Source organism: Gobio gobio, assembly GCF_949357685.1.
Source record: "Gobio gobio genome assembly, chromosome: 11".
In the NCBI taxonomy this organism is placed as follows: Eukaryota; Metazoa; Chordata; class Actinopteri; order Cypriniformes; family Gobionidae; genus Gobio; species Gobio gobio.
The window spans coordinates 1588670-1601532 of NC_137104.1; the positions used below are offsets into that span (position 1 = coordinate 1588670).

Genomic DNA, 12863 nt, shown 5'->3' on the forward strand with positions numbered 1-12863 from the left:
CCAGCCTCCTGATTGGTTAAACACAGAATGTTTTAATAATGTAGAGTTATAAAGATTTAAGTGTAGAAATGTAGTACAGCTGTAAAGGTTAAGCATGAAGCACATTATCAATGCAATAACACATTTATTCATTGATTGAGGAAATGCATGTGCATGTAATAGAGTAAAGAACCGCTCCAGTGTTCAGGAAAACTATCAAAGGTCAGTCAAGATTGAAGATTATGTTTAAATTACAGGAAAAATATAATCAGATATAAAATAATTATAATCAAAAATATAATCATCTAATGAATGGAATAAATATTTTATAAATCAATTATATTATAATCATATAAAAAAAACAAATAAAATATTACATTAAAAATGTATAAATAATAAATATTATAAACAAATTAGCATAAATATTATAAAATATAATTATTATATATTATATTAAATTGTATTATAAAACAATGTATAAAATATAATATAAAAATATCATAAAATCAAATGAAGGGTTAAAAAATATTAAATTATAAAATATTACAATAAATAAATAGTACATTATTATAAACAATATAATATATGATATATAATAATTTATTATATTATATTTTATAACAAAAATTCACAATTTAATATAAAAAAATATCGTAATCAATTATAATTAAAAATAATTTATTTAATTATATTGTAATTTAATCAAATAAATACAAAACATATGACCATATAATCAAATATAAACAGTCAAAAATAATATCACAAAAAATGAAATTTGATTTTAAAATATATTATATTTTTGACTGTTTATATTTGATTATATGATCATATGTTTCGTATTATATTGTAATTTAATCAAATAAATTATATTATTTTTTATTACGATATTTTTGTTATAATATAATTTAGTATATAGTAATTGATAATATATTATATGATTTATTCTATGTATTTGTTTATAATAATTATTTATTGTAATATTTTATAATAAAATTGGATTTTTGATTAAGATATAAAATAAGTTAAAATATTACAATAAATAATTATTATAAATTTTTTATTAAAAAATTATTATAAATTATTATAAATACATATAATAAATCATATAAAATATAATCAATTACTATATATTTAATTATATTATAACAAAAATATTAGGGCTGTCAAGCGATTAATCGCATCCAAAATAAAAGTTTGTGTTTACATAATATATGTGTGTGTACTCTGTTAATTTGTGTATATATTTAAGAAAAAAATATTATTTTTATATATAAAACATTTATATATTTATATATATATTTATATATTTATATTATATTATATTATATTATATTATATTATATTATATATATATATATATATATGTATTTATATATAAATTATAATTAACAGAGTACACACACATATATTATGTAAACACAAACTTTCATTTTGGATGCGATTAATCGCTTGACAGCCCTAAAAAATTTACAAAATATAATATTTAAAAAAATCGTAATAAATAATTAAAAATATAAAAAAAAATTTGACTATATTATAATATAATGAAATATGATAATTTATATGATATATTATTATAAGAGGAAGAGCCCTGAAGACTGATGTTAGTGATCACAGTAACTCGTGTGTAAGTGGCTCATCACATTAATACAGCATCAGTTCATTAAATAAACTTCAGGAGATGTTCAGATCTCTTTACGTACGATTACTCTTTAAGTGTTTCAGCCTAAGCAAAACAACAGTGGTGTTAGAGAGAGGTTATTTCACAGAGATGAGGATCAGACGCTACAGGAGATTCATTAAAGGGTTAGTTCACCCAAAAATGTAAATTGTGTCATTAATGACTGAGCCTCATGTGGTTGGACACCCGTCAGACCTCCGTTCATCTTCAGACACAAATGAAGATATTTTAGTGTAAATCTGATGCTGAGAAAGGCCTCCATTGGCTCAACTTTACACTCTCAAGACCCTACTTACATTTTTGGGTGAACTAACCCTTTAACCAGAGAGCGATGAAGCCCAGTGGTGTAGTCTAGTGTAGGAGGTTTATAGCATTGATCAGTGAGTCCCTCCTCATCTGAGCAGCTGCTGAAGAGCATGATCACAGCAGTGGGGTCACACACACACACACACACACACACACACTCTCTCCCAGCTCCGGCTCCCAGTACTCACCCTGCTACAGTCTCTCCCAGTGTCAGTACTGACGCGGCCCCCGTACTGGAGCATGGGTGCTGGCAGGACCCGGCCCGTCACCTCCGTCATGTCGTTGTGCACCACGATGCCGAACTCCTTCAGGTACGGGTCGGGTCCGCCCACCATACTGTTGCTCTTCACCTGGAGCATTCAGAGGAGACGTCAGCTCATCATCATCATCATCATCATCATCATCATCATCATCATCATCATCATCATCATCATAATACAACCACTGATGTTCATTTAGTGTCATTATGGGGAAAGCAGTCAAGTTACATGTTATTAAAACATCAACAACATTATTTTATATTTTTATTAGTGCTGTCAAATAAATTAGAAATCGCAATTAAAATGCATCCAAAATAAACTTTTGTTTGCATATTATGTACAAATGTATTTGTTCACATGTGCTCTAAAAATGGCAAATAAAAGTTTGACTTTAATATACATGCGTGTGTGTAATTATGGATGTATAAATACATATATATATATATATATACATATATATATATATATATATATATATATATATATATATATATATATATATATATATATTTTTTTTTTTTTTTAATGACATATATATATATATTTTTTTTAATGATATATATATAGATATATATATATATATATATATCTATATATATATCATTAAAAAAAATATATATATATATGTCATTAAAAAAAAAAAAAAAAAATATATATATATATATATATATATATATATATATATATATATATATATATATATATATATATATATATATATATATATATATATATATATATATATATATATATATATATATATATATATATATATATATATATATATATATGTATATATATATATATATATGTATATATATATACACACACACACACACACACACACACACACAAACAATTATACAGTAAACAAAAACACTTATTTTGGATGTGATTAATCAATTTAACAGCACTACTTTTTATATCATTATCATAATAATAATAATAATAATAAATATAACAACGTAAAAGATACATCATGCTATTATAATTATTATTATTATTATTATTAACGATAATACAATTTAAAAAAATTATGATAATGGTTATTATTTTAATGTGTTGAAAGCAGTCAAGATACATTATGAATCAAGTTATTACAACTATAATTTAAATTAGTATTATTAATATTATTAAAGATATTAGAATATCAATTCTTGGTAATTTATTTTACATTTTATTATTGTGGTGAAATCAGTCATTACATTATGAATCAAGTACAACTATAACATCATGTTTAATATTTTTATATTGATATTATTATTAAGATACTTAAATAATTAGATTTTTTTAACTAATGGTTACATTATGATTTAAGTTATTACAACAACCTTTATTTATCATAATTATTATTATTATTATTATTAAAATAACTAATATTTAATTATTTATTTAATTTGTATTATTAATGTCATTATTACTATTATTTTATACAATAATACCATTGTAAGAATTTACACCGCATGATTAAAAATAATAATACGTAGGATAGACTTCCATTCTTAGAGTAATCATATTGATTTAATATTTGTATATAATAATAAAATAATTTATTCAAACTTTATTATGGTGAAGGCAGTCAAGTTACAAACTAAAACATTTAATCTTTATATAATAATAATAATAATTAAATAATAAATTAATTGCCGTTATTATTTTTTTATACAATAATATCATGATAAGAATGCACACACGAGACTCAAAATACATAAAAAATGTAAATAAAAAAGTGATTATCTCCTTTAACTTTAAAGGGATCCCCTGGTGTAAAGACGTGTCCAGCTTAATATAAGATAAATGATGTCTTTTACTGAAATATGTAGTAGAAAACCCATGAAGGAGATGTTTAAAAAATCCATTACATATTTGGACAATGGGCGCCGCCATTTTGTTTGCGTTCCAGGTTGATGACGTAGAATGGCTGCCCTCGGCAATCACATCGCAAAACATTTTTCAGAGTTAAACAAAACCAATGAATTGCTTTGTAACTGCATTTAAAACACACACACACATAGATCAGCAATCCAAGTGCAACCATTTTAGATCATCAACTTAGAACGCAAACAAAATGGCGGCGCCCATTGTCCAAATATGCAATGGATTTTTTAAATAACGTGGATCTTTCATGGGTTTTCTACCACATATTTGAGTAAGAGACATAATTTATGCACATCTTCAACATTGGTTGTTCTCTCACCAGTCTGCTGATCTCTTCCTGTCTGTCTGGGGCGGAGCGAGCCGTAGCTTTGATCATGGTGGAGGTCTGGTTATCCGTCAGCTTCTTTATGCAGCGCTGTCCCGCCACTATATTACACACCTTCATGGAGGACAAGACAACAGATCACACTCAGCTCTGCAGTGCTGGGGAAACGCTTTACAACTCACATCATCATATCACTTTTTCCAAGTAACTAGTAAAGTAACGGATTACTTTTCAAATTTACAAGTTACTTTTTCACATTAGTTTGACTGACAGCTCTCCTGTCCTCATGTTGAGTTAGTGCAGAGGTGTGTGTGTGTGTGTGTGTGTGTGTGTGTGTGTGTACATAAACACACTAAACTAAATGTGAGCATTTATTTATCTCACTTGCACAAAATCTCCTCAAAATGAAGAAAATCAGTCAAACTCCAATAATTAAATGTTAAATACTATTTTTATGCATAATCTACCTTTATATTTAATTGACCAATGTCTTGTGTTGACCTTTGATGATGAAAATTGCTAGATTTTTTGTTTTTATTGGTAAAACTCTCTTCTCCATTATCCAGAGCTGCGCCCTCTAGTGTTCATGAGGGAATCTGCATCTTTACCTCAGCCTGGGGCGCATTATTTACATTTTGGTATGAAGAGATCTTTAGCGTTGCACACAAATATAACTTTTTTTGTTATAAAAAAAAGAAAACACACAAGCCCAGCCCAGGAGAAAAAAAGTAACGCAAAAGTAACGTAACGCATTACTTTTCTTAAAAAGTAACTAAGTAACTCAATTAGTTCCTTTTTAAAGGGATAGTTCACCCAAAAATTAAAATTAGCCCATGATTTACTCACCCTCAAGTCATCCTAGTTGCTCTGTTTTTGAAGTCCATAAAAAGTGCATCTGTCCGTCATATAACTGCTCCACGCGGCTCTGGGGTGTTAGTAAAGGCCTTCTGAAGCGAATCGATGCGTTTGTGTAAGAAAAATATCCATATTTAAAACTTTATCAAGTAAACTTTCGACCGACCGGCTTCCCTGTTCAGTTTATGGAGAAAGTGTTGAAAGTTCCCCGGTTCCCCTGATCGTCATGACGTCACGAACACATCCTGAGTTTCACTTTCAACATTCAACACTTTTCCACGGAAGGTGGTCGGTCAAAAGTTTACTTGATAAAGTTTTAAATATGGATATTTTTCTTACACAAACGCATCGATTCGCTTCAGAAGGCCTTTACGAACACCCCGTGTGGAGCAGTTATATGACGCACAGATGCACTTTTGATGGACTTCAAAATCAGAGCAACTATGAATCAAATTCTAATGCTTGGATTTTTGTAATATAACTCAGATTATATTCGTCTGAAAGAAGAATGTCATACACAGGGTTCACACTCTTTCATGAACACCAGATTCAAGGACTTTTTAAAGCACCTTTAATTTTAAATAAGCACAATAAATATGATAAAGGTGTGTGTGTTACTGCCAATATTTAAAATACCTGCTGTACCTGTGTCTATCATTACTGCAGTAACGCTAAGGCATAAACTGACAACTAAAATACCATTTCTAATGAAGAAAAAATGTCCAGTTTTATCAAATCCAATGAGGAAAGAGGCTGATGTACAAGATGCAGTTTGCAGCTCTTATTCCTGCTTTTAACAATTATTTCACACTAATTTTAGTTTTCTTTTTTTATAAATCATTACTTAAAAAAAACATCAAAATATAGAGATAATATTGTATACATGAATTTTCCAATTAAATGAAAAGATATGGACAAGTGAATTGTTAGCATAAAACATTTATTAAATCACCTGTACATGTACCTTTTAAAAAATCAATTTGAAGGCTTTTAAGACCTGCATATATTATATTTAATATATATATATAATCGCTGCCGTAAAAACGGCCCAATTCAAATGTTTGTGCTTTTCTTCTTTTTATTTTTTGAGCGGTGATGAAATATTGCTCTTGTAAATACTCGCCAGCATTAATGAAAGTCTAGATCTTTCAAATGCATCTAAATTACAGCAAAGCGCAGCCGTACGGTGGCCTGCAGGGGTCAAAAAGGATATAAACAGTGAATTTTGAAGTGATATATCCTTGAAAACTCAGAGATGTGGATTCAGACGGTAATTAAATGACCACACGACCTGGTGTTTGTCTAAAAACAGGAGGTCATTCTGCCGGGGATTTTTACACGAGTGGTGGGAGAAAAACACTGACATTCTGGATTCAGGCGATAATAAAATCTCAGACTAGCCCCAGACAATGATGAGAACGCCTTATGACCCCAAGAGAAACACTGACCATCTGAATAGAGCTTTAGACAGTAGATGCGCTTACAGAACAGCAGAAATATATTGAGATATCTTCCTCCAGTAAAGCTGTTTTGTTCTGGCTTTGGCTGCGCATGAAGGCCAGTGTTTGTAATAACACACACTACTCTAACACAATGCAGATCATGCTGAACTCAAGCACTTTCCAGGACATGTGTTTGTTTTCAAGCACTTTCCAGGCCTTGAATCCATGTGTCTGAAATTCAAGAACTTTCAAGAAGTGTGGGAACCCTGCACACACACCACGGATGACTTGGGGGTGAGTAAATCATGGGCTAATATCACTTTAAAGGGTTAGTTCAGCCAAAAATGTAAATTGTGTGATTAATGACTGAGCCTCATGTGGTTGGACACCCGTCAGACCTCCGTTCATCTTCAGACACAGATGAAGATATTTTAGTGTAAATCTGATGCTCTGAAAGGCCTCCATTGGCTCAACTTTACACTCTCAAGACCCTTAAAAGACACTAAAGACTAAAGTTACAAAGTCCATCTCACTACAGCGGCTCTACAATAACTTTATGAAGACGAGAATAGTTTCTGTGCCGATTCAGCGGTTTGGAGCGTTATGAATCAGCGAGTCGATTCAGTGGTTTGGAGCGTTATGAATCAGCGAGTCGATTCAGCGGTTTGGAGCATTATGAATCAGCGAGTCGATTCAGCGGTTTGGAGCGTTATGAATCAGCGAGTCGATTCAGCGGTTTGGAGCGTTATGAATCAGCGAGTCGATTCAGCGGTTTGGAGCGTTATGAATCAGCGAGTCGATTCAGCGGTTTGGAGCGTTATGAATCAGTGAGTCGATTCAGCGGTTTGGAGCGTTATGAATCAGTCGATTCAGCGGTTTGGAGCGTTATGAATCAGTGAGTCGATTCAGTGGTTTGGAGCGTTATGAATCAGTGAGTCGATTCAGCGGTTCAGAGCGTTATGAATCAGTGAGTCGATTCAGCGGTTTGGAGCGTTATGAATCAATGAGCCGAATGATGATTCGGATCGTGTGTCAAACTGCTGAAATTTGACGATTCAAACCGCTGAATCGACTCACGGCCTCATGAAGCTTTGAAGCGTTATGAATCAGTGTTTTGAAATCGTCATCACTATATAAGTCGTTATTTAGGGTTTTTTTGCGCACAGAAACTATTCTCGTCTTCATAAAGTTATTGTAGAGCCGCTGTAGTGAGATGGACTTTGTAACTTTAGTCTTTAGTGTCTTTTAAGGGTCTTGAGAGTGTAAAGTTGAGCCAATGGAGGCCTTTCAGAGCATCAGATTTACACTAAAATATCTTCATTTGTGTCTGAAGATGAACGGAGGTCTGACGGGTGTCCAACCACATGAGGCTCAGCCATTAATGACACAATTTACATTTTTGGGTGAACTAACCCTTTAAGGGAGTAACGCAATATTGCAATGTGTGTGTGTGTGTGTGTGTGTGTGTGTGGCGGCTCGGCTCTCACCTCGAGGGGCAGGTAGGTGTGCTTCTGCTCCTGCCCCACCTGGAGGCAGGGCAGGTGAGGGTATTTGAGCTGAAGGCTGTACTTTTGTTTGAAATACTGGGCGACTGTGCACTCCATGGCCTGCCCGTTCTCCAGCTGCAGCGGAAACCTGCAGAAACACACAGAGCAGATGCAGCTGATGGGTCTGTAGTCACACACACACACACACACACACACACACACACACACACACACACACACACACACACACACAGATCAGATGTGATGGGGCACTAACGTCTGATGGCTGGCCGGCCGGCGCGTGACGTTACACACACGGTACTTCCTCTTCATCTGGCCGCAGTGTGTGACCTCCACTTTCAGTCCTACACACACAACGACATTAACTCAGCAAATCAACACACACACAGCTGAAGCAGACGTGGCCCATTAACATCAGAACAATTAACACTTGTAATCAGCAAGGATGCATTAAATTGATCAAAAGTGACAGCAAAGACATTAACGATATTACAGATTATCATAAACGTTTTAATCAAAGAAGCCTGAAATAAAAATATATGAAGCAGCACAACATCAGCTTTGCACAGGAATACATTACACAATATATTAGAACTGCACAATTCGAGATTCATTAAGAATCATTTCATAATTCTCATAATAAATCAGGTGTAATTTACTACAGGTTCTGACACAGTGTTATTACTGCTTCAGTCTATATTAAATTATCAAATGATTAAATACTTTAATTATGACTCGCTCATAAAGACTTCACTTGTTTCATTACTGGATGAATCAGTGTTTTTGAACAAATCTCTTGAGTGAATGATTCAATGACTCACTCATAAAGACTTCACTTGTTCCATTACTGGATGAATCAGTTTTTTTGAGTGAGTCATTGAATCATTCACTCAAAGACTTCACTTGTTCCAATACTGGATGAATCAGTGTTTTTGACCAAATCTCGAGTGAATGATTCAATGACTCACTCATGAAGACTTCACTCATTTCATTACTGATGAATCAGTGTTTTTTTTTTTAGAACGAATCTCTTGAATGAATAATTCAATGACTCACTCAAGAAGACTTCACTCGTTTCATTACTGATGAATCAGTGTTTTTGAACAAATCTCTTGAGTGAATGATTCAATGACTCACTCATAAAGACTTCACTTGTTCCATTACTGGATGAATCAGTTTTTTTGAGTGAGTCATTGAATCATTCACTCAAAGACTTCACTTGTTCCAATACTGGATGAATCAGTGTTTTTTTTTTTAGAACGAATCTCTTGAATGAATAATTCAATGACTCACTCAAGAAGACTTCACTCGTTTCATTACTGGATGAATCAGTGTTTTTGAACAAATCTCTCAAGTGAATGATTCAATGACTCACTCATGAAGACTTCACTCATTTCATTACTGATGAATCAGTGTTTTTTAGAACGAATCTCTTGAATGAATGATTCAATGACTCACTCATAAAGACTTCACTTGTTTCATTACTGGATGAATCAGTGTTTTTGAACGAATCTCGAGTGAATGATTCAATGACTCACTCATGAAGACTTCACTTGTTCCATTACTGGATGAATCAGTGTTTTTGAGTGCGTCATTGAATCATTCACTCGAGATTCACTCAAAGACTTCACTCGTTTCATTACTGGATGAATCAGTGTTTTTGAACAAATCTCTCGAGTGAATGATTCAATGACTCACTCAAAGACTTCACTTGCTTCAATACTGGACGAATCAGTGTTTTTGAATGAATCTCGAGTGAATGATTCAATGACTCACTCAAAGACTTCACTTGTTTCATTACTGGATGAATCCGTTTTTGAATAAATCTCGAGTGAATGAATCAATGACTCACTCATAAAGACTTCACTTGTTTCATTACAGGATGAATCAGTGTTTTTGAACAAATCTCTTGTATGAATGATTCAATGACTCACTCATAAAGACTTCACTTGTTTCATTACGGGATGAATCAGCGCTTTAGAATGAATCTCTTGAGTGAATGATTCAATGACTCACTCATAAAGACTTCACTTGTTTCATTACTGGATGAATCAGTGTTTTTGAACAAATCTCTTGAGTGAATGATTCACTCATAAAGACTTCACTTGTTTCATTACTGGATGAATCAGTGTTTTTGAACAAATCTCTTGAGTGAATGATTCAATGACTCACTCATAAAGACTTCACTTGTTTCATTACTGGATGAACCAGTGTTTTTGAACAAATCTCGAGTGAATGAATCAATGACTCACTCATAAAGACTTCACTTGTTTCATTACTGGATGAATCAGCGCTTTAGAATGAATCTCTTGAGTGAATGATTCAATGACTCACTCATAAAGACTTCACTTGTTTCATTACTGGATGAATCAGTGTTTTTGAACAAATCTCTTGAGTGAATGATTCAATGACTCACATGTTTAACAGTCTCTTGTCGCCACCTACTGGTGTAACGATGTAATTGATACAATCTTTAGGCGATTCACTTTATTTAGATCTCTACCGTAGACATCAGTGTTTATATCCAGACTATCAGCTTTATCACTAATGCTTGTAAGACAGAAATAATGATACTGTGTGGTTGAAAAGACTGTTTGTGAAGCTGTTTCATACCTATATATGACACCTGCTCTCTCTGGGTCAGCGGCAGCGCCAACTCAGATCCCAATGTTCGCTGTGATCGTACTTGTCAAAGGTTTAATAGACAATTGGTAATTGTGCAGCTCTACAATATATTACAATTGAAAGTACTTTCATAATATTACTGTATTTTTGATCAAATAAATGCAGCCTTGGTGAACAGAAGAGACTCTTGAACAACACATGATGAACCTGCACACTTCCTCACCTCGGATCTCCTTGGTGAACTTGACCCGCTGTGAATCTGTGAGGGGTTTGGTTTGCTCGTTGATGTTCTGGATGTCCAGAACCTCGCACATGAACTCGATGACCGGCTGGGCTCTGTAGAAGGCTGTAGCTGACACTGGAGTGTGTGAGGGACGAAAGAACCAGTTAAAAACGGCCACATGGAAACACACAGAAGACTTGGTTCACTTTTAAATAAACTTTTGCTGATAATTTACTCACCCCCATGTCATCCAAGATGAATGATTCAATGACTCACTCATAAGGACTTCACTTGTTTCATTACGGGATGAATCTGTGTTTTTGAACAAATCTCTTGAATGAATGATTCAATGACTCACTCATGAAGACTTCACTCGTTTCATTATGGGATGAATCAGTGTTTTTGAACGAATCTCTTGAGTGAATGATTCAATGACTCACTCATAAAGACTTCACTTGTTTCATTACGGGATGAATCAGTGTTTTTGAACGAATCTCTTGAGTGAATGATTCAATGACTCACTCATAAGGACTTCACTTGTTTCATGACGGGATGAATCAGTGTTTCTGAACGAATCTCTTGAATGAATGATTCAATGACTCACTCATAAGGACTTCACTTGTTTCATGACGGGATGAATCAGTGTTTCTGAACGAATCTCTTGAATGAATGATTCAATGACTCGCTCATAAAGACTTAATTTGTTTCATTAGAAATGAAGGTTTTGGATGAAAACAGTCCAGGGTTTTTCTCCATATAATGGACTTCAATGGGCCCCAAACGGGTCAAGGTCCAAATGACAGTTTCAGTGCAGCTTTAAACGACACCAGATGATGAATAAGGGTCTGATCTAGACAAACCATCAGTTTCTGAGAGAAACCCAGCAGTATTTATGATATTATTTTACCTCTTATCAGACGAGCGTGATCATCTCTGAGCTTGAGCTCAGCTCTGAGAGTGAGGTCAAATTAGAGCGTGGTTATAGATATATCGATAGTAGATGCCTCATTCTACTGATCCGTGCAGGCGCTAATGAGGCATCTACGTATACATCTATGACCACACTCGTATTTGACCTCACTCTCCTGAAGTTATGTCTGAGCTCAGAGATGATCACGCTCGTCTGATAAGAGGTAAAATAATATCATAAATACTGCTGGGTTTCTCTCAGAAGCTGATGGTTTGTCTAGATCAGACCCTTATTCATCATCTGGTGTCGTTTAAAGCTGCACTGAAACTGTCATTTGGACCTTGACCCGTTTGGAGCCCATTGAAGTCCATTATATGGAGAAAAACCCTGGACTGTTTTCATCCAAAACCTTCATTTCTTTTCGACTGCAGAAAGAAAGACATGGACATATTGGATGACATGAGGGTGAGGAAACTATCAGCAGAAGTTTATTTAAAAGTGAACTAATCCTTTAAGAAGACTAAACACACCATCTATGTTGAGCATCATGTTCCACATCGCTGGACGGACGGACTGATGGAAGCCGAACCACACCTCTCGTCCTCCTCCCAGCGGGTGATAGTAGCCCTCAGGGGGGGAGAAGAAGGAACGCCCTACTGGAGTGTACCTGTGTCAAAGGTCAAACACAATGAGTTCACACAACTCAAATGAGCAAAGAGAAAGATTTTAGGGTGTGTACACACTAGGGATGCTACAATTCTCAATATAATATTGAACCGTTCGGTACGGCATTCACGGTTCAATACGCGCTTGTGAATTGCGTTTTTATCGGTTTTGCATTTAATTAATTATTTTTTCACAAATTCTATCA

At 33.7% G+C, this 12863-nt stretch overlaps 1 protein-coding gene across 4 annotated transcripts in view; it reads right to left on the minus strand.

The window, feature by feature from the left end:
• Positions 1 to 12863, minus strand: part of ago4 (argonaute RISC component 4) — a 66349-nt gene that overhangs the window by 35620 nt on the left and 17866 nt on the right. For 2 of the 4 annotated variants that reach the window (XM_079829663.1, XM_079829662.1), the window contains exons 5-11: positions 12523 to 12659; positions 11083 to 11217; positions 10848 to 10919; positions 8491 to 8578; positions 8214 to 8361; positions 4424 to 4543; positions 2155 to 2316 (exon numbers count right to left, since the gene is read on the minus strand). In XM_079829663.1, coding sequence (XP_079685789.1) covers positions 2155 to 2316; positions 4424 to 4543; positions 8214 to 8361; positions 8491 to 8578; positions 10848 to 10919; positions 11083 to 11217; positions 12523 to 12659 — 862 coding nt within the window. The remainder of the gene's footprint in view (positions 1 to 2154; positions 2317 to 4423; positions 4544 to 8213; positions 8362 to 8490; positions 8579 to 10847; positions 10920 to 11082; positions 11218 to 12522; positions 12660 to 12863) is intronic. The other 2 variants (XM_079829665.1, XM_079829664.1) reach the window with 1 other exon arrangement.